The sequence below is a fragment of the Pteropus vampyrus genome, unplaced genomic scaffold (genome assembly GCF_000151845.1).
Source record: "Pteropus vampyrus isolate Shadow unplaced genomic scaffold, Pvam_2.0 Scaffold70, whole genome shotgun sequence".
Classification (NCBI taxonomy): domain Eukaryota; kingdom Metazoa; phylum Chordata; class Mammalia; order Chiroptera; family Pteropodidae; genus Pteropus; species Pteropus vampyrus.
In genome coordinates this window covers 5,645,250-5,669,220 of record NW_011888851.1, presented here as the reverse complement: position 1 = coordinate 5,669,220, position 23,971 = coordinate 5,645,250, and the positions used below count along the sequence as shown (strand labels likewise).

At 31.1% G+C, this 23,971-nt stretch overlaps 1 protein-coding gene across 1 annotated transcript in view; it reads left to right on the top strand.

The window, feature by feature from the left end:
- EEA1 (early endosome antigen 1) overlaps positions 1 to 23,971 on the top strand; it is a 107,734-nt gene that overhangs the window by 24,356 nt on the left and 59,407 nt on the right. The window contains exons 3-10 of the mRNA XM_011361808.2: positions 5,964 to 6,091; positions 10,117 to 10,171; positions 10,263 to 10,328; positions 12,207 to 12,246; positions 13,142 to 13,255; positions 13,933 to 14,054; positions 14,931 to 15,086; positions 22,024 to 22,140. Of these exons, the coding sequence (XP_011360110.1) occupies positions 5,964 to 6,091; positions 10,117 to 10,171; positions 10,263 to 10,328; positions 12,207 to 12,246; positions 13,142 to 13,255; positions 13,933 to 14,054; positions 14,931 to 15,086; positions 22,024 to 22,140 (798 nt within the window). The remainder of the gene's footprint in view (positions 1 to 5,963; positions 6,092 to 10,116; positions 10,172 to 10,262; positions 10,329 to 12,206; positions 12,247 to 13,141; positions 13,256 to 13,932; positions 14,055 to 14,930; positions 15,087 to 22,023; positions 22,141 to 23,971) is intronic.

Below are 23,971 nucleotides of genomic sequence, written 5' to 3'. Positions count from 1 at the left end.
TTGAATTCATGTTCCTAACTTTCATCCCCTGGCTAATCTACTTTAAGAATTGTTAACAAAAGGAATAATGATATTAATGACAGCCAATATTTATTGAATATTTTCTTTGCACTAGGTGCTATGATAAGCACTTCATATGTATTATCTCATTTAATTCTTATGAGACTCACGTGAAGTAGCTGTTATTGTTATCTCACTTAACAGATGAGGAAACTGAAGGTCATAAAAGCTACTAAGAGTAGTGTGAATCTACGATTCAAGCCCAGGTCTAGCTCTTAACTGGTACCCTGCCTTGCCTCCCACTTTGGAACATTGTTTGCAGTCTCCTTCCTTGCTCTTGTCGTAAGTGACATTAGCGACACAGGGAACATCCTAGCCTCCCAGTTCTTAATGTTATCAATACAAAAAGTCTTTACTACCTCTTTTCTGGCTATTCAAGCTATGGCAGGAACTTCTACTTTATTATGAGGCAGAATAATTTTACCTGAACTATTAAAATCATATCTCTCATTTCTTACCATAACTGTCTATCTTTTCAAAAAGTTTATCATATTTTTACTACTTAACTTTGGCCTTGCTGAGTATTGCAGGTTTTTATTTTCTATAATTTCTTTTAGTCTTTCAACATTTCCAGGCTTTGTTTTCTTTCCTTTCTAACCATACATTTAATGGCAATTGGTATTGGTGAATACTCACAATGTGTCAGGCACTGTACTAAGCATTTTATGTATTACACAATAACTCTAGAATAGGTGCTAATATCAGCCCCATTTTAGAAATGAAGAAACTGACATTTAGCAAGTATTTTCCTTAAGCTCGTATAGTCAGCATCGGTTAAGACTGAAATCCACATATATTTTTGACACCAGAACTCATGACATTATAACTTTTATATCCTGTTTTCCTTCACCACTGTCTTCATTTTGTTCACTTTTCCCCTGATACTGTTAATTCCTCTATTAACTTGCCTTCTACTACTCCTATCCAATGGAAACCCAAAGCGTAGATCACTGTAACAGCCCACATTTTAAAATACAGATATTGTTAGGTATAGGGAATTTAGGAGGTTGTTTTAAAATGATATTATTTGGCTCGGAAAAGTAGAAGGGTCACCTACTGGGGATTACAGGTGTGGGCAAGGATGGGATCTCAGCCTAGTAGAATATGGTGAAGACTAAAAATTGATTTCATTATAAGAAATTTAGAATATTATATCACATAAGAGTATTTTTTTATATCTACTAGTCATTTCTGGATCTAAATTAAAAGCTAACTTGCTAATAATAGTTCTCAGATAGGTAAGGATAAAGTGTCATCAATAAAAATGATAATAATCCAACTACAGCAACTGGTTACTATAATTTAAGAAAAAATGAAGCAATGGGAATTTACAGCATGACAGCTAATTTTAGAAGTCCTAACTTTGAGTAGATCTTTTTTACTTTTTGTGCAGTTACTATCTGAAAATTTCCTTTACATATCTTAAAAAGTGATACAATAATTATTTTTCTGTCGTGTCTATTTTCATTGTCTGTATTTGTTTTATAAATAACTTTTTATGTATATCCTCCTAAAAGTTGTTATTTCACAGGGTTTCATCTGTCCATTATGTATGAAAAGATGTATAACTGCTATTGATTTGTCGGAGCATTACCAGAAAGTGCACGCTGAAAATGAAACAAGAGGACAGGAACTTCTTAATGACTCCAGTGTTACTGTGGGTCCTGTATATTTTGTTTTAGCAGCTTGGTTATGGGTTGCTCAAAATAACTTTGTTTTTCTTTGCCTTGGTGTTGCTTAGCCTTTATGCTACAAGGGAATATGGATTGCTTTAATTATGCATGCTTTAAGGAAAGTTCAGTAAGGAAAGAAGCTCTTGGGAAGTTGGCTTGATTTCTCTTGTTTGCAGCTGTCTTTTTGTGAATCTGTAAACAAATATAAAAGTTTAAGTTAATATTTCTGCATAAACTTTGTCATAAAATTTGACATATGTGAATGATATTTTATTTCAGTATTTGTAAGTTATTTCTTTATTACGTAGATATTGTTTTACGAATGCATTAAAATGCTTTACTCTTACATAGAGGACTTTACATGTGAACTGTTACTGTTTTTATTTGGGAAAATATACAGCATTAGAACTGAATCTACCAGTCTCAATCTTTGTTTTGACTACCCAGACCTGAGGGAGGCGACAAAATGACACGCATTCATCATTAAAGGTGGATCACTCAAATGTTTCTCAGTAGTATGTGGGGCTGGTGCATACCTAAGGCTGGGTGTAGGATCCCAGTAAGGGGAAGTGTTGCCAGTGTTCAGGCTGGAAAAAGTTTCTCAGGTGATCCTGATGTATCTCTTTCCTTTGAAAATTACTACAGTATTCTTGGGGGGGGGGTGGGGGGAAACAGCTTTTCTTTTGCTACTTTTACAAATCTTACAAAAGAATGAAACTTTTTGTACTAGGAAAGACAAAAAAATCAGACATTTTTCTGTGAGATAATTTTGTATATAAGGAAACATTTCAGCAAACATTTACTTAACATATTAACAGAGTACCTCTTAGTTGCCAGATATTTTGGTAGGTAAAAGAGGTAAAAAGATAAGTAAGATATGATCTCTACCCCCAGGAAGTTTCTATGATAGATTTTATTTGCAAAGAGTGCAATGGCTAATTCAGCTTGAGAGGAACTCTGGAAAAACTTCACTGGGGAACAGTGAAAGCAGACGTTCTCTAGGGTGATGAGGAAAATGTTGCATATAAGAGGACAGCAGTTAAACTAGCTGGATCAGTACCAGGAAAGATAGAGGCATGAAACGTTCTTAGAACTCTGCTTTGCATTTTACCAGTTGTCTTCCTTCTGGAACTTATGGGTCAACTCTTCTGCTTTATGGGTTAGCCAAAATCAAAAGTGACCATCTCACTTACCTGTCACTGTCCTTTTAATTCAAAGGATATTTGGTACAACAGGGATGCTGTAAGTATCAAGGTAAAGGAAGTTCTTAGCTGTAGTGGATTTGAGGAAGGATTACAGATAACTGAAATTTAATAATAAGGAATTTATTGTTTTTAATCTTAAGTAAACTGTGTATGTGGGAGAGTGGAGTTAGTTTTTTTTTTTTTTTGGAAGTTGGTGAGAAATTTGGAATGATTAAGGGAAATAAATGTAGCTGGCTATTCTTAGTGTTTTATTGTTTGCTGACAAAACTTGTGGATGTTCTCTCTCTAGCAACCTCAATCTCCTTGAGATTATTTAGAAAAAATAAATAGAGGTGGAGTCTCTTAGTGTCCAGAATTAGTATCACAAAGTCCTTGAATTGAAGATCATGCACTCTGTTCATGGAACATCACTCAGGCACTCATTCTGAACTTATTTTACTTTTATTTTAAGTGGGTAATGTGGTTTTAATGAACTTTTCCTTAATCTACCCTTTCTACCCATAGCAGGCTAGCATTGCTAGAAATAGCATGCAAATAATTTTTACAAATCATTGTTGAAAGAGAAAATAGGGTGTAGGAAAAATTATAAAATATAGGCATAGGAATTAAAGAAGCTGGCCCAAATTAATAGAGTGGATGACACCCAAATCAACGATTAATATTTTTACATCTGAGACATCAAGCAAAGGTTTATTATCATTCATTTAAGAAGATGAGAAAATGTATATGTATTTTAGAAAGATGAGAAAATGTATATGTATTTTAGAAAGATTTATTTTTATCAGTAATATCTCAAAATAAGAGTTTTATTTAAACATGCAAGCTCTAATCACATGGAAAATTCACTTAGGAAATATTTTTGTAATTAAATATATTTTTAAATATACTGAATTTTTAAAATATTTCTTTAGAAATGAACCAGTTCTTTCTGGACTATTAAACTAGTAATATTTAGAAGTTTTAAGAAGGTGTGGTACACCTTAATATGGTCATTAGCTTCTGGCATCAAAACTTGGAAGAACCAAAACTTGGAAGCAGAGACAATTGTCAAAAGCCAGAGTTGTGAAGATTAAATAGTGTCATCAGGATGCGGGCTTCTCTGAAGAATGCTCTGAAGAATGCTCTATAATTTGTCTTCTCTGCACTAGCAGAAGTTGAGACACAAAAGAGACATGACAGGTTGAATGTTATAGGGCTTCATGTGCTATTGCACGAAAGGCATGTCAATTAGTATGGAAAACAGTTACTGGGCAGAAGTTATAAGAATGCCAATTAAGCATAATGTAGAGCCAATATGAAACATGATAGTAAATAAGAGATGGTTTTGATGAAAGAGAGCATAACACCAGCTAGATTAACTCACAGACTGAGAGCGTTCATTCATTCAGAAGACAGTGCTATGTACCAAATATCTCTGGAGCCTAATGGCATTATTCTGGTGTCTAAAAGCACACCCTCAGTACTACTGTCTTTGCTCATTTCAGGAATTTCACATGGGATCACTGCATTTATTCACCTGTTGTGCCCTTCACTCTGGTTCTAATCAGAACATATCTTTGTTTCCCAAATACAGCATGGCTGTGTTTCATACCTCTTCCTGAACCTTTGTTCATATTCCACCATTTACTTAGAATGCCTTTATTTTACTTCTCACAAATAACTACATATTCTTTAGTACTTAATTCCAATGTCTGGTGTACATTATATGTGTAAGTATGTGTAGCTATATATTTTTTGTAAAGCATAATATGTATGTATATTTGTTTATTTTTTGTAAGGCATTAACTGCTGCCACAGGCAGAGTTGGATACCTCTTTTGTGTTCCTAAAGTTCTGTACATAGACTTGTGTTATAGCGTTATCTGGTAATGTATGTCTGCAAATCCCCAATACTCAGTGAGCCTTGATTTTGCCACATAATGTGTATAAATGATAAATGAGGATACACTATTTGTGTGGAACCCAACAAAGGAGCAGAATTTTTATTTATTTCTAGTTTTTACATGTTCAGAATATTATTGCTTAGCTCAGTCATTCCTTGGAAGATTTGATAATCTGCACATTATTAAAGGTCTTTTTTGTTTGTTTGTTTTACCAAATTCTACAATGCTAGTTTCATTCACATTTCATTAAATAAATATACAATGTAGAAAACATATAGTATGTTCAAAATTCTACATTAGTTATTAGGGAAACAGATGAAAAGCTTCAATGTGTTGTGTATTATAGTGCATGTAGAGACTTGATGAGCTAATGAGAATAGTGCTGAAGGAAAAAACAGTATATTGCAAAGGCACAGAAGTGTGAGACACCATGGTGTGTACAGGGAAACACAGGCACGTTAGTATTGTTGGAGCATGTTGTATATAGAGTGTGAGATGTCTTGAGAGAATAGTCATGCAGGACTGTGTATGCCATAACCATATAATAATTCTGGGATTATTTAAATATTTTTTACATTTTATGGGACTATATTAATTTGAAGCTTTTGCAGTGTTAATCTTAGGTTAGCAAGGAAATTCGTTTCTCAGCTGTCATAGATACTCCGTGGTAATTATGAGTTATACTATATTACCGTTTTCTTCAGTGCTTAGAACACTTCACATTCGTAATTTTTTGTTGTTGTTATTCCTATAGAACTGAGATTACTAATGAAATATCTAGAGAGAGGGAGGACATGATGGCAAATATTCTCAACTAGTCTTCTAGTTTAGAATTAACTTCTCAGGTTAGAATTGTATACTGTAACCATTAATTTATTCAACCTAAAAGATAGTTATAAGGGCTTTCTTTATATTTTGTAATCTCCAGCCAGAAGAGACAATGATGAACCTTTGTACAATACCAGAATTTGGGATTAATACCATAAATTGTAATTTACTTAATGGCATTATTCTTTGAATAAGACATTTGACTATATTTTATAATATATATATTTAAAAATAATATATTTAAAATATATTTTAAAATAATTATTTTGCAGTATTAAATATTATTTTGAAAGCTTTCTCTGCCTTTTTCTATAGGGTTTCATATGTCCCCAGTGTATGAAATCCCTTGGATCTGCTGATGAACTTTTCAAACACTATGAGGCAGTTCATGATGCTGGTAATGATTCAAGCCATGGAGGAGAGGCTAATCTTGCTCTGAAGCGGTACAGTATAATAGTTTTGAAGTGTAACATTGTTATGAATATGTAATATCATTGTTTAATTGTGAAAAATTAGTTTGTAAAAACAATAGTATTTTTATATTATTTAATTTAAATCTGTTCTCCTTTAGCATGTCTTCTTCCTTTAATTGTTATAACCTATTCTGTCCTTGACCAGCAACTATACCAGCATCTACAACACGGTCCAGAAGTTATGTTTTTAATGAAGATTATGAGTTATCAAAAGGTTAAATTATATTTAGCATATTCTGTTTAATAAAGGATGATACGCTCTGTTTAGAAGATTTTATAATTTTATAGTAAGTTGTTAAAATAATGAATTTAGCCAAGAATTACAATTTAATAATTATTAAAATTTTTTTTTATAATCACCTATATAACAATAAGCACACGTACACATTCTACTTCTTGGCAATTTTGCCTGACTGTTTTAAGAATTAAATTAAACTAAAATATAATTACTTAAAACAGCATTCAACAATATGACTTTGCTTTTCTTTTGCTATTAGTAAGAACTCTTGTCTTAGAACCCCAGTAAGGAAGAAAACTTGATTTCATTCTGCTTGTAATTTTTTTCATGCTTTTCTTAAAAAAAAAAAAAGTCTCTTGGTTAATCTGCTATAACATAAAGAACATCACATAAAAAACATTATGATTACATAACTGTGGTTGATAGATAATGTAGAACTAAAAATATGACTGTTTTAACTTACTAAAATATGTGGGAAAAAACAGTGCTTTTGGGAAATATGAATCTTTCCTTTTACCTGACTATAAATGCTCTTCAGTATTTTTATGTGTGAATTAATAATTTGCGGTACAATTTTTTTTTGTCATTTGTTAGGAAATAGATATAAAATATGTACTTAAAGTACAATATAAATGTTTTTTATATTTAATATTAATTTAACAGAGTTGCTTTATCAGCTATTAATTAGACAGTGCCCAATATATTGGACTTTCAACATAAAATCCTCCATAGTTTATCCTTGTTTTTGCTTCTTTTCATTTAATGTTTAGCTCATTGAGGCCTGGCTTCTGCCTTACCATTCTGAATCTGCTCCTTCAAAGGCTAAGAGTAACCTGAATTATTTTCATTTCTTATTGTGTCAGAAGAAGAAATTATCCTTTATCTTCCTAGGTTCTTTGAGTTGGTCTAATAATTAAATTGGCATGCGATGGATTAGCGAGAGAAAATAACCAAATTTAATTACATATGTACTTATGGGAATCCCACATACTTGAGGAGTTCAAAGACAGAAAAGTAAAAATGAGGTATATGACATTCGAGCTAAAGAATGAGGTAAGGTACCTTGAGGTTTTGAGGGGAGGAAGGCCATTCACAGGATAAGAGCAGATATTGAGTAATTAGAAGTTTGCTCAGCCCTGGGTCATAAAAAGTTATTATTATTATTACTATTTTTTTTTTTTTTTTTATTGAGGGACTTAGATCTTTATAACACTTAACTGAAAGCTACATTTCCGTATGAATGGAGTTTCTTTGGTCTTGTGTCTGTAGGCTAATATTTTACTTGTAGCCTTAAAATCTGATGCTTTTATGTTGTTGAGTATCTCGGAAGGAAGATGGGGGGAAAACATTTCTTTACACCTTGGGGTATCTCAGACAGGTTGTTTCACATCAGTGCAGATAAAAATTATTTCATTTTTTAAATGAAAGAATGGAATTTTATCATTCTTCTTTTGATGAGCATTTAGGATATTTCCAGTGTTTTACAATTACAAATGATGTGATATTTATCCTGATGGATGTATCATTTGCACGTGTTTGAGTATATCTGTAAGGTAAATTTCTACAAGTGGAACTTTTGGACAAAGTTTTTATTAAAATTTTTATAGAAGTTGCCAGTTGACTTTTGTAAATACCCTAGGTTGTTTGATATATTATGCATTTCAAAAGGTTTTCTACTGTAGGCAAATTACTTTCACAAATCTATTGGAATGACACTTTAAAAAAGATTAATTGGAGCAACTGAGCTTACTGAATTAGAGTTGAATTGGAATTATCTTCTTTGGAATTTCATTACATTTTACATGAGCCATTTAACTGTATTGTTATTAATTCCTTTCTTCATCATTTTAGTTTATACATAGAATGGGAAGATTAATAAATAGTGGAGAAAACTTAAAACATATCCACACTTGAACAACTTAAGAGTCTGGCATAGAAAGCTAATATCTGTTGAATTATGAACAAATTCTTTACACATGAATGGCTATAAAAGGTAGAGGACTTATTTCTCCATCTTTTACATTCTGTTAGTTGGCATTTTCTTTCCTTTTCTACTATTAACCCTATTTCACAGATAAAGCTGACTCTGTTCTTTTATTCTCTACCTCTGCCCTTATCCCAGAGAATAATTCTCCCACAAAGATGTTCCATTATCTTTTACCTTGCCAATAATGCTTGTGATGTGGACTGTCTTTTCCGTCATTAGAAATGATCCTGTTCTCCTATTCCCTTTTACTAAAATCAATTCATTTGAGTATTCCTAATTAACTTGTTTCAGTTCCTGTGTCTTCTACCATGGTAGGCATTTGTATTGGTGTGGAATAAGGAGAGTCCACTTTTTTTTTTTTTTTGCTTTTGCTTTTGTTTTTGTTTTTGCTACTTACAATCCAACCAGGGAAGATATGTTCCTAACACCCAGGAGAATAATCCCCAAACTGTTTTATCATGGAATCTTTCCTCATTAGGACCTACAGTGGTCTCCTGCTAACCATTCTTCATCATACTGACTCTTAGGTGAGGGAAACAGAATGTGAGAAGGTTCTGACAGGAAATAATATATCAGACTCAAGGAACAGAAAGAAGCCAATGTTATTAGAGCTAAGCGAATGAGGGAGAGAATTATAAGATGGGGGACTAGATGGTGCAGATTTTATAGTCCTTGTTAATGAGTTTAGATTTTATGCTAACTGCAGAAGGAAACTATTGATGCTTATTGTTGGTAGATTAATGTAAGCTAGTATGCTGCTGGCTTGGCCACTCGACAGTCAGTTATATCATTATTTCCATGATAAAGTATTTTTCCACTTATAAACAATGAGCTTTAAGAATAAAATTATTTTCCTAAGGTTTTTGTATATATGCCACTATACATAAAATCTACAGTTTTTATTTTTTTTAATTGAGAAAATTAGAATATTAATATATAGTCGTCAGCATTTGGGCTGATTGGAGTTCGATGTCACCCCAATGGTAGGTGGTGAGAGAGATGGATAACTACGGCACAGACGTGTAGTTAGCATTTTCCCTTGGTTCTTCCTCAAATGACTGCAGTGAAGAATCACAGGTCATTGAGATTTAATAGTTTTATTAAAAGTATATTTTCTAAAGACAGTGCCCCAAGGAGGCACATGGAGAAAGACAAAGTAAGCCCCGAGGAGGCACATGGTCACAGCTATGAGAGCTTCAATGGAGTGCTGCAATATCAACCATAACAACACTGAGGGCGAAAAGAAGGGGCAAAAAGGAGGACCACAAAAAAGAAAGCCCGGAAGGGCAAAAAGGGCCCAGAAGTGGGAATGTTTGCCTTATATTTGGGCTGTGATGGGGTGATTCCAAAGGCATTTCTAGGTGATTGGCAAGTGAGAGCATTTGATTGACACCTGGCTGCTATATCACTTTGCCTAGTGAGCATGTGCTTACTCAAAATATAGTCTGTTATAATTAGATTCACGAACTTCCAGGCATAAACACAGTATTATAATGACCTTCTGTGCAGGTGTCTGTAGCTAGATTAGGCCAGCTAAGACTGTGACCCTCCTGTCCTTTGTCTCTGGGGATTCAGAAGAGATTCTCTAACTACCAAAGGGATGTTCTTTGAGTGGTCTCTAGGCTGGGCCCTTAATCCTTTGTTTCCCCCATTGCTCATGTCTGACTAGCTACCTAACATAGTCACTAACCATGATTTGTTAAGAGACAAAGTTATTAATTAAAGAACATTAACTATTAATTTTCTCCCTCTCCCCCCATATATGTTTAGAGATGATATAACACTACTTAGACAGGAGGTCCAAGACCTACAGGCTTCACTTAAGGTAAGGATAAAAATGACTATATTTGTTTATTTTCAGTGTTTCAGATAATACTCTAAATTTGCTAATTAAAAATATTTTGGTTTTCCTTTAGGAAGAAAAATGGTACTCAGAAGAATTAAAGAAAGAATTAGAAAAATTTCAAGGGCTGCAGCAGCAAGTAATTGTTTTTAAGTACTTGAAGTGTGTTTATTAGTTGTTTGTTTTAATTTGAAAATTAAGCATAACACTTTTTTTGTAAGCTGGTAGCCTGATATAAGTAACTTATTGATTTGTTTCCTGTGTTTAATAGCCCACAGTGTATATCCTTTGTAATCCTAATGAGTGCAAACAAATATATGGGAACCTGAGATATAACTTCTCAAAGGTACTCCATTAAAATTCAATTACCTGTGGACTGTTTTTTTATAGCAGGCTACAACGTACCTAATAGTTTCAAAATATAGGTTCAAACAATAGTGAAACTCTTCAAAGCATTTGTGGTTGTGACATGTTGGAAATGACTAAAATGTCCATTTGCAGGGAAAGAACCATTATTAACTGTTATAGGGAAAGTTGTTTGGAAACATGGGAAAACTGTTGTGTTAACAATGTTAGGTTTTAAAAAACAATAAAAATAGCTATATATATATGCATGCACATACAAGGACATATATGTATTATATGACTTTACATAAAATAGTACATAGGAAAAACAAGAAAATTACTGTGGTATCAAAAGTGGTTATCATCTCTTAGTGAGATTCTTTTGATGTCTTTGATTATAGTTTAGTGTATTTTCTAGGTGAATATCTTAGCCAATTATGATTTTTAGTATAAAATTACATTGACTTTTATACTAAAATTAAATAAATTGCATAAAGAATAGTAGAATAATGAATTTTACCAAATCTATATATATATATAGTTTTCATTTGTAAGAATAAGTTGAATACCCTTCAACAATAGTTATAATATTTTTATAAAGTAATTAGTGATCCCTTTTCATATTATCTTAGGACATTGTGACTCTCAAGTCAGTCTTTTTGCCTTTTAGACTTTTCACCAAAAATTGTTATTTGGACTGGAAGAGGCAAAAACAAATAAATGGATAACAAGTTATCAGTCTTATTACTACTCAGCTTCTATAACTGAGGTTGCATTAAAGAGGTTTTTAGTAATCTAAAATACTTACAGATCATTTACTCGTCTTTTACATAGATGCTATTAACAAGTCACACATGGGCTGTATTATTCTTTGTACCTGAAAACAGAGGAAATTGCTTACTGCATTTGAGATGACTATTTCACATTTAATAAGTTAAATAAATTCTCCTCAGTGCAAGGTGTGTAAATTGACTTGTTGGAAGATTTACCTTTGGAAGAAAATGCATTTGAAATATTGACAATTCTTGGCAATCAATATGTCAAAATCCAATATTTAGGAAAATAAAAAGCTATACTATGAGGTGCTTTATTAAACTCTATCAGATGTGTATAATTCTTTAGAATATGAAAACAATGACAAGGCAGTTTATTGTTTTGTTTCTAATGCATGTGATAAATTAAACCTTATGAGATATGTTCTTTATTTCTGCTTCTTTTAAAGATAATTTATGATCTTGAATTAAAAATTTATGCTTTTAAAACCAGTTTTTTAGTAGTAGTAGTTCCATGGCATATTTACCTTATATAACTTTTCAAATATTATAGGATTGAATGTTGCCTGCTGACTTAAGTATTTAGAATCTATATTTTTAATAATTTATATTTATTACTGAATTTATGGAATTTAAGATGCTATCTATTACATGACACACAGTAATTTCTTATATGTTAATATAAAAACATTCTTAGAACCAGCGAGCTGCAGTTAAATTATTATGCCAGTCTGCCTAGTGTTACCTTAGAGACCTGGAAGAATGTGATCAGGAAAAAACTTAATTTTCATCAAAATCTGACAGAATGTAGCTTTCAGAGATTTTGTTAACATTGGCAATTGTAACAGTATTGTCTTTTTCACTTAATACATTTATTTATGTCTTTTGTTTTCATTGAGGAATCTAAACCTGATGGATTGGTGGTAGATTCATCAGCAGGTAACTTTACTAAAAGCAGATTTTTTTTTTCATTTTTCTTGTTCTCTATCTCATCTGTCCTTTTAACTTTTTTCTTTCTTTTTTTCTTATGCCTGGTATATGTATTTTGTTTTGTGGTTATACTTTTATGGCTCTAAAATAGTGAAGATAACAATCATATATGAAGTTTACAGTGCTTGTTACCTATGAACTTTATAGTGTAATCATTTTACTAAAATCTTTGTATTTTCTTAGTTCATTATATTCTGAAGTTATAAATAAACTTTTGGAAAGTTACATTAATATGTTTGCTTAATTAAAAGTTAAATCTACATCAAGAAATGATGTACTGTTTTTCTCTTGAAATCAAATGATGAAACTAGTATCTTCATAACTGACTTTAACTGGAGGAATGCTCAGTGAATAATCAAAATTATATTTAGAGGTTAATTTCCTTCTGAAATCTCTTTATGAGAATGAAGTATTAGAAATTGACCGCATGTTTTAATTATTTTATTTAAGACCTTGATTGTTCTTTAACCATTTCTAATTTTATTTCACATTATATTAAATTTTAGGAGAGAAACGGTATATATTCCTTTTTGGTCAGTTGGCAGATATAATAGGAAAATCACTGTGAAGTATGAAATCAAAAGAATTTTTTAAATAAATATTTATAGATTATTTGAATGTGATATTAAATATTCCTTTCATTTGTTTTACATGTTTGTAAATTATGACTTGTCTCTTTAATGAAACAGAAATGCTTAATTCTTGAAATGAGAAAATACTCTACTTGTAATTGGTAGTAGACATGTTGATTGTCTTTACTACTGCAATGATTATGATATAAGTAATAACAATTTAGCAAATGAAAATTAACATTGTTTTTGAATAAATACTATATCTTTTGTAGAACTACAGTCTTTGGAACAACAGTTAGAAGAAGCTCAAACAGAAAATTTTAATATTAAGCAAATGAAAGACTTATTTGAACAGAAAGCAGCCCAACTTGCCACGGAAATTGCAGGTAAATTCAATAAGAATTTTTAGCTAATGCATCAGTCTCATTACCTTTTTGCTATTATACATCCTAGAAATAAACATTGTATTTTAGTGATAAAGCATTTGTTATAGAGTATGTTGGTGATTACTGGAATTTAATAACAAAGTTGCTATATCAATTATTTTGTTTGTCCTCCTACCTCTTTTCTTCAAAGGACTAATTTTTTCTAGAATTCTTGATTTTTAGAAAAAATGAATTTTCTTTTGGAGTATCTTAAAGTTTAACAAGTAACATATTGAAGATGTTAAATACTTGTATGGATTTAATATTTTGTTATACTATCAGTTACATATATTATTATTTTTTAAACTATATACTTTTAGGTAAAATTTTATATGCAAATCAAATGCTTTTGTCTATATAAATAAGGTAAGTAGTAGAATTTATATAGACAAAAGCATTTGATTATATTAAGTTTATTTAATGTAATCAGAAGTATACTTTTATTATATATGTTTATAGTTATCTAAGGAATGTGACTTTGAATTGATATACAGATATGCACTACAGTGTACAGGAATATGTTTATGGTTATCTAAGGAATATGACTTTGAATTGATATACAGATATGCACTGCAGTGTACAGTTATAAAACTGTTTTTAATGTCATGAAACGAATACATATAACTATCTTTAATTAGATATAAAGTCAAAATATGATGAAGAAAGGAGTCTTCGAGAAGCTTCTGAACAAAAAGTGATGCATCTGACAGAAGAATTAAACAAAGAGGCAATTCTAATTCAAGATCTGAAGACTGAACTGGTAATTTACAAACCATTTATTAGAATATGTACCTTTATAAAATGAAATACATACTCTGATGAAAAAATTTTTAAAGTATAGCTTGAGTAAAATGGAGGAAATAAAAAATTCCCTTTAATTCTACCACCTTTGTATATACCATACATGATTTTTAAGATCAAAATAGAATTTTTTGATACATAATTTACTACTTTAACATTTTTGTTTCTATCTTAATATCATCTATCTTTTTAGTAGTTTCCATATCTGCATCTCTGATCCTGACCTTTCCTTACACCTTAGGATACTTCTGATTGCATTTATAGCTTTCATTTCGAATTCAACAAGTGTAACATTAAGTCATCATTTTCCTCCATAACTGTGTTTCTGTCATTGGTACCGTAAATCTCCCCAGGCTTAACAACCTTGGGTCTATCCTTGATTCATTTCTGTCCTTTATTTAGCATCCAATAAATAAATGAATAAATGAATCAATTATATTCAATCTGGAACAAACACTAATTATGCTTAATTACATCTGCTCCTTCTTCATTTTTATTACCTGTCTCCTAAGATAGAAAATGAAGGAGTGTACCATTTATCAAGTGATTGTTATGACCAATGAGTATAGTTCACGAAGGAAAGGAAAGCATAGAAAGCACTGAGGGTAATTGTGAATTTGCTATTTTGTGCCTTGAATGGTAATACTGTTAAGAATCAGATAGAGTGTCATGAAGAGAGGCTTGTTGAGGGGAGAAATTAGTGTTTGATATTTGGAGTTTAATAATCAATATTAAAGATCATTTTCATTTTGATTTCTTCGTAGTGAAACCATTTAAAATATATATTATTTTAGTTTTTCACTGTAATTTTTAATTAACATCTGTTGCTTCACAGCTTCAGAGACCTGGTATAGAAGATGTTGCTGTGTTAAAGAAAGAACTGGTCCAAGTTCAAACACTAATGGATAACATGACCTTGGAACGTGAGAGAGAATCTGAAAAACTCAAAGATGAGTGCAAAAAGTTACAAGCAGATTATGCTAACTCAGAGGTAATGAAGTTCGGTGTACTTAAATGTGATCAGTATTAACTTGTTTATACTGTTGAGAGAAGCCAGGGTTTGAGATTTTTTTTGAGTGACCTATCAAAACAGTATTTGCTTTTTTTAATTTGCTCTGAATAATATTTTTATATAGTCATTATGGTCTGAGAGTCAATATTTTTTTCTTTGCTTCATGTTGCTAGACACTTAGAAAAGAATGTTGGGTAAAGGAGTATTGCTTTATTTAATAAATGATGAATACTGTGTAGAGATGATGTTTAAAATTAAATGTGCTCCAGGCTACTTAGTAAATGGTAATTGAATTTCTTTCAATTAGGTCGGGGAAAAGAAAGCATTTCCAATAAGTGTTCTACAACTCTTTCTATGTGGTATATGGGTGCATATTTCTTTATAAATCAGCCATTTCATTGAGTTGACATTTGTTTCCCTGTAATTTACATGCACTGGTTCCAGTTTTCCTCAAAATAAATTGTACCTCTTTCCTTCATGAGACATTTGAAGGCCGTTCATATTTACTGAAATTTTTTTCTCTTTCAGAATAAATAGTCTCAGTTCTTTTTACTATTTCTTACGTGACATGACTGGCTGTAAATCTCATATAATTATGTCAACATATAACAAGTTCTAGGATATGTAATAAATATATTTGCAGAAAAATGCTAGCCTTCATCCTTTTTACTATATAGGAGATATTGTTATGACTACTATTGTTTGTAGTTCTTAAGTTCTTCCATGTGATGTGGACCTCTGTTTCTCATATTTCCAGTTTAAAAGTAAAGTTATAGTGACCTTTCAATTTGTATTTCTGTCTTAGAGTTTTTAAGCTGGTGATCTAAAAGCCACTCTATTTATATTTAGAAATATATTAAAGAGCAATGAAGTATAAATATTATTGACAACCCATGCCATCTTTTATTTTTCTTCTTCTTATATCTTATCAATGGGAGAGTGGTAAAAGTTTATAGGTATAACATACATAAGCATGTGAAGCTTTATGATGCTTAACATTTCGGATGTTAAAGTTTATGAATTTCAGGTCCAGATTTCCCAAAAGTGATCTTTGTAGCCCAAAAACATATAATCCCATAATTTTTCAAATAATTTCAGGGAGTTTATGAACTTAACAGAGACAGTTAAAAGCTCCTAATGTGTAATCGAGAGAGGCCGAATCAAAGAAGTCTCATGAGAAAAAATCCCATTTAGATAATGGTACAGTAGAAATACTTAAACCTAGGTGAATCCAGTCATTTATGTTTGTGCTTTAAGGGAGTTCAAATATATGGTGACAGAAGGAGATTTGACTTTGGGTGGTAAACCCACAATGCAATATACAGATGATGTATTATCGAATTGTACATTTGAAACCTGTATAATTGTGTTAACCAATGTCACCCCAATAAATTTAATTAAAAAAGAATTACTTTTAAGTCTGCCTGCCTACTAGTATTTCTCAAATTAAAATAATTATACTTTTTTAATTAAAAATTTTTTTAATGTTATTTGAAATTTCAGAACGAATCAATAGAGTGATTAGAATTGAATCTCAGTAATGGTAGTTTTAGAATGTCTATTTTAAAGTGCAATCCTTCCTGACCTTTTTCCGCTGAGAATTATGGAGTTATACTTGTTATACAAGTAGAATTTGAACAAGGAGAAGAAATTTATATATTTACTTGTATTTGGGGAAAAATATATGTGGGAAAAATATTTTTGAGTAATATTTTATTTAAAAATTATGCTAAATTTCATATGAAGATTTTTATAAATTTATAGTTTTATTCATGTAGATTAAAGTACCCTGATATATAATGAGAAGAGGTTATTTACAATGAAAAAATTGTAACTAGAGTTATAAAAGATTGGGGGTGATAGGATTTAGTGTCTTCCCACATTGTCCTCTTGTCAACAGGGTTGACTGTAGGAGAGAATGACTTTTTTTTTTCCTCTAGGAAAGATATTTCTAGGAAAGAAGAAAAATGATTTAGAAGTCCATTCTTTACATCTTAACTTCTTTCAAATTTTCATAAAATTTATATTTCAAGTGTTTTAAAGGAAGTTTTAAAATAAAGGGATTTATTCTTGCTGAATAATTGGTGATTTGACATTTAATTATATCTTTAGTAAAACATAGATAATATTTACTCTTTAGTTAATTAAAAAATATATAGTGATTGAGACTCCAGATTGTATTGAAATATTTTGAACAACTTTAGGAAATGGTAACATAAGAGTCAGAATAATATTATTATGAGAAACAAACTTACTTTTTGAACACCTCTAGTTTTGGATACTACACTAGGCACTTTAAATATGTGGTCCCATTTACTTTTTTTAACCCTGTAAGTTAAGTACTATGTTAATTAAGTACTATGTTAATATATATATATATGGAATCTGAGGCTCAATCTGAACTTGTGCAAGGTCATACACCTAATATAAAGCTAGGGTTAGAACCCAGGTCTTATCTAAAGCCTGTCTTCTTTCTGTATCATGTTATCTTCCATTTTAGGTGGTCTGATGATTTGCCTTTAAAGTAAATTTGTGCTATTAATCTTGCCTAATACTGTTATTACTTTTTATATTTTGCCATATTGTATATTGTAATATTTATATCGAGTATAGCTTAAGGTAACTTTTGATTTGTGTCTCATACCATTTTTATATGTAAAAAAGTTAATGTTTGAATACTCTATCGCATTTATTTGTTTATAACTCTATTCGTTTTTAGCTTCTGCTTACTTTTTAAATAGATGGCATGTATTTTATTAAAATTCAATTCCATTTATTCTCAGTTAAATGTGTTGGTAAATTATAGCACTTAAAAACTTAATAGAAAAATTTTATTTTCTATATTGCTACTTTACTGAACTTAAATATTGACATCAGAAACAAAACATATTAATAGGAATTAAAGAAGCTAAAAAAATCCAGTGGTTTATTTGGTATTCTTAGTTGAGGCTGAAGATATGTAATCTGGTGTATATTGTTAAACATGTCCTTATATTTCATTACTTTCATTAAATATATACCTTATGAATTCACAGACAGTTTTTTTGGGGGAAGGAATCTAGATATTTTAGAAGGGAATATAGAAAAATATCTCATTCTAAAAGATTTGAAAGCACTTCATAAACACTAATTAAACTATTTTATAGATCAGAAATTAAGATTTAAAGCTTAAAAAATATTAAAAATCTACATTTTTGAAAATATCAAAGCTGTAATCAATTTATATTTAGTATGATCTTTAATGGAAATTATTTTTTAAGTATCTTATTTGTATTCCAAATAAACTCATTTGAATCCCAGGTTTAGAGGCTAAACTGTTGATAAAGACATGGAATAAGTATTATTACACTCAGCATAGTTATTGAGAGAGTTATTAAAGAGAACATTTAAAAATGTGCTGATATAAGAGATCAGATTTAGCAGTGTGTTTTGACATTATTTTATTGTGTTCAATGTGTATTTTTGTCAGTCTTCTTTTCCACCTTTCATCCATCATTTTATTTTTTTTTTTCTGCTTTCTAATGGAGATGCTTAAACTTGAGGTAATGTGTTTTTGGAAGGCTTTTAATATTAGTAATACTTTTATATAATACTTTTATCATCATATGGCAGTTTTGTGTATTAAGGCAATCTCAGAACTTCAAAGATATGCTCATTTTTGTTTTTATTAATCAAGCAAATTTTCAACCATATTTAAATGACTATTTACTAAGAGTAGTAGAATATTAGGACAATAACTATAGTTCTAAATTACTAGCAGGATGTTTGCTTGAAATATCTTTCCTTAATTATTTTGTAATTTAAAGTTTTTTAGTAAAAATTAAACGTCTAATTCAATAACATGGCTTCAAGGAATACAAACTGTTTATAGGGTCTGATGTACTGTTTCAGTGGACAAATATCTATCAGCTCCTTGGAGACAGAATCACTCATTCCTTCAGTGGGTATTTTTTGAATGTCTATGTGTCAGCAGCTATTTAGGTGTGGGGAATATAACAGTGAATAAGACAAGAGTACTTGCCCTCATAAAGCTTATATCTCTTTGTGGAAGCTGAACAACATATAAGTTAACCAAATCATGATAGAAAGTCAGTTAAGGAGTGGCTCCGTAGTATAGTGGTTAGCACATCTGCTTTACACGCAGAAGGTCCTGGGTTCTCACCCCAGGTGGAGCCATGGACCATACCTGGTGCGTCAGGCCCCCCAAGTACACTGGGGGTGCCAGGCTGTGAGCATGTGGGAGGAAACACCTCGCCTTCAGAGATCCAGTTTTTAAGGGGAGATGGCAACATTCGTAGGTCAGAGGTGGAAGTGGCTGGGGCGGGAGAGGGAATTAAAGTCGGGGGGAGGGAATTAAAGTGAGGGGAGGAGAAAGTCAATTAATGCTATAAAGAAAAATAAAACAGGATATACAGTAGTGGAGGTGGTAATAATTTGGGACAATTTTAGATAGAGTGATCAGGCAAGGTCTCCTCAAGAAGGGTATGTGTGAGAAGTAAGCAGGAATTAGGATGAAGAGCTGGGAGCAATAAGAGGCAATGCTAAAGCCTTCAAGGCACAGGTGAGCTTGACCTGTTAAAAAGGGAGGAAAGATAGGATGGCTAGTGCAGAGAGCCACTTTTGTTTGAATTTCACTATAGTGATACCTGAACAGAGAATGTATTTATTTCTTAGGAAATTTTGTCTTTCTTTAATCTTTATTTTTTCCCCATACCTTTTGCTGTATACTCTTCACACGTTTTTCTTTTTTCTTGTGTAAATTAAAAAATTTTAAATGCTTGTATTTTTCTTTTTAAAAATTCTAGTTTTAAAAAAGATACATACTTAGTGTACAAAGGATAAATGATACACATAATGTTCAATTCTTTAGGTGTTAACATTATAAAATTATAAGAACATATCTAAAAATTAAAATATAACAAGATATTTTTGAATATATTTTCTTTACATTTTCCTTGTTTAGTTTCTTTTACATGTTGGAATTTATCAGCAAGATAGACACTAGAGAGATGTTACACCTGGCTTACTACAGCTTACAAACTTTCAAGTGGAATGATGGTGTTTAATGAAATATACTCATAATTTGCATTTTAATATGTATAGTTATTTATTTCTGTTTATTATGTGCTAAATCCTTTGATAAGATATTTATAAGTAGGAATTTAAATATAATTTATTTTCTTTTGTGATAAGTTAGCATTTGTGCTTTATGATTAAAACATAATAATTTAAAATAGCTGAATTATTCCTAATATTTCTGTTAATATTCTTAATGTTACTAACAGAAAATGATTCTGAGATTCCAAGTTGTTAGAAGTAGCAATTTGAAATAAACTCCCAATACCTATATTTGTGTTATCTATGTCAAGGTCACATAATCAATTTAAGACAGAAGGTATTAAGATATGCCTTTAACTTGAACACAGTTACAAATACATGAATAGTTAAACATTTCTTTCTTTGAAGTATGTGTATGTTATATATTATATTGAAACATCCTGTATAAGGTATAACTGTAAAGTAATGTGACCAATTGCCTTTCAGTGTATCAGATTTGGTTTGTTTACACAAATATTTTTCATAAAAGGTCAGGCCATGGACTTATCTCAAGACATGCTGTCAGTTTAAAAACATTTTGAAACCTCTTTGAATTGACTTTAAGCCAGTTTGGAAAACACTCAAAAAGCTAGCTTCATTAATTTATGATTATTAAAATCAAAGAAGCCCAAGTTTTTGATCATTTCAGTTCAATTGCTTACCTTGTTTACTAGGTGATTTCCAAAACTTAAAACCAAAGCCACTGTAAGTGGATGAAGATACACTACCAAGGAGAATCCTTTAAAAAAAAAAATGCCACACATTCTGGAAGAGTTTCCAAAAGAGGAGTAGCAGAAGATCTCTTGGCGTTAATGTCACAATAAATTAATAGCTCTTTAAGTTTTCTTTCTTGAAGATGAAAGTATTTATTTATAACATATAATGTAGGTAACTGCTGATGTGTTTATTAAGAAAAAAATTTTAATTTGTCTTATTCATATTATAAAGTTTAATTTCTAACAAAGAGTATAGACAGTGAAATAATTTTAACTTTAGGAATGTAAAAAATAAAAAATAAATCCAATAAGCAATATTAGAAATATAAAGTTCTTTTGTTAATGTCACAGGAAACCATACTTTGAAAGCAATGCTTAGTCTTTCTAATGGTTGAAGCTTTCATGTATAGGGAGTCTATATTTTCAAGATCTTTACTTACCTTAGCTTTCTTTTTTATTATTTTTAAATGACATTAATTTTTATTAAAAATGTTAAAATACATTACAGCTAATTCATTAACAGATACTGTACCTGATCATAGAGTGATGCAGCTTAATGAAACTGTATATAACTTCCATTTGGTAACTTCTTTGGACAAATACTTTCCATTATAGTCAAAAATATGATTCACTACCTTTCAAGGTGATTTTTTGTATGTTTGCATTTAACATGCTTCTAAAATAAAAAGAAAAGGCTATGCTATAGAAATGGGGAGAAAATGTAGACTTAATCTGCATATCCTCTTTAAATTCAGGAGGATTAAAATACAATTTCAAAGCCAGTAAATTCAAGTTTGCAGTTTGATGCTTACTTCAGACACATAATGTAGGATGTCAACTTTTCATTTCATGTATTATTGAATTATTAAATTGTGTATTTTGGATAGATTTTCAAAACAATTTTTTAGCCAAAAAAGATGTGTGATGGCAGGATAAAGAACCAAACTGAAATTTTAAAAGATTATTTCAATTTAAGAAAAATGACAAAAATTTATGTAATCTTAAAATCTTTGGATGCTTCCATTTCCTTTTTCATTTTAGTTTGCTTGCTTGCTTTATTTGTTTATTTGTTTGTTTGTTTATTTATTTATTTATTTATTTAGGCCACAATAAGCCAGCTAAGGAGTGAACTTGCCAAAGGCCCCCAAGAAGTTGCTGTGTATGTGCAGGAACTACAAAAACTTAAAAGTTCAGTTAATGAATTAACACAAAAAAATCAGGTGAGAATTTAAAAACTACATTTGTGGTGAATTGATTTTATATATATTAAATTTTAATCTTGTCTATGTTATTTGCATAGAGGTACAATACAATGTGACTTATACTGTATTTTTTTTGTGTTAAGTATTGACATTGTTATGCAATTAATCTCCAGAACTCTTTATTTTACAAAGCTGAAACTCTGTACTCATTAAACAACTCCCCATTTATTGCCACTTTCTGCATCACCATTCTACTTTTTATATCTACGCATTTACTGTTTTAAGTAACTTATTAATGGAATCCTACAGTATTTGTCTTTTTGTGCTTGTCTTATTTCACTTAGTGTAACGTCCTTAAGATTTTCCTTGTTTTGACATGTGTCAGAATTTCCTTCCTTTTAAGGCTCAATATATTCTATTATATGTATATATCATATTATCTATTTATCTGTTGGTGGATACTTGGATTGCTTCCATCTTTTGATTGTTGTGAATATTGCTGCTGTGAACATGGGTATACAAATATCTTTTTGAGTCTCTGCTTTCAGTTCTTTTGGGTATATAGACAGAAGCGAAATTGCTGGACTATATGGTAATTCTATTTTCATATTTTTGAAGAAATCACCATAAGCAGTGCACACAGATTCACATAAACAGTGCACAAGGATTCCACAATTTCTCTACATTTTTGTCAACATTTGTTATTTTCTGTGTATGGTGTGTGTGTGTGTTTAGAGTCACCATCCTAATGAGTTATTTCATCATGGTTGATTTGTATTTCCCTAATGGTTAGGATGTTGAGCCTCTTTTCATGTGCTTCTTGGCCATATAATTTCAATAAGGTTGTTTGGTTTTTCGTTGTTGAGTTGTAGGAGTTCTTTCTGATTGGATATTAACCCTTTATTGGATATATGATTTGCAAATATTTTCTCTCATTTCTTAGGTTGCTTTTTCACTCTGCTGTATCTTTTTGTTAAGGAAAAACACTCCTCCTATGTCTCCTCTATGCTTAATAAATATTCTGACACTGATGTGTCAGGGTCCCAGTGACAACAGTTCTGTGACACTAGCTGGGTATCTGACAATCTTTCTCAATTCTAGGACTGCTTACGTGGAGATAGTATCAGATCCTACAGATAAAAGGTCCATTCTCACAATATTGTGGCTGCTCCCTTCAGATGCCAATGGAAGTCCAGCTTGTTACCTGTAATTCTGACCAACTGACTATAAATGCGGGGTTACCACAGCCCCTTCCTGGGGTTCAAGTAATTTGTTAAAGTGACTCACAGAACTCAGGGAGACATTTTACTTACTAGATTACTGGTTTATTATGAATGACTATAACTCAAGAACAGCCAGAGGAAGAGCAGCATGGGGCAAGATATGTAGGAAAAGGCACCGAGCTCTCATGCTCTCTCTGTTCTCTCCACATGTTCACCAGCCCAGAATTTCTCCAAACCCTGTCCTTTTGGGTTTTTATGGAGGCTTCATTATACAGGTATGACTGATTAAATCATTGACCATTGGTGATTAATTCAGCCAGTAGTCCCCTCCCTAACCTGGAGGTGGTGGGTGGGACTGAAAGTTCCAATTTTAATCTTGGTTAGTTCCCCTGGCAACCAGTCCCTATCATTAGGAGCTTTCAAAAAAAAAAAAAAATCACCTCATTAATATAAACTCATAGATGTTTGAAAGGGATTATATCATAGATGTTTGAAAGGGATTTGTTATGAGTAACAAAAGACATCTTTATTGCTTTTACCATATAGAAGATGCCAAGGTTTTTAAGAGTTTGTTCTAGAAATGGGGATGAAAACCAAATGTATATTTCTTATTATAAATCACATCA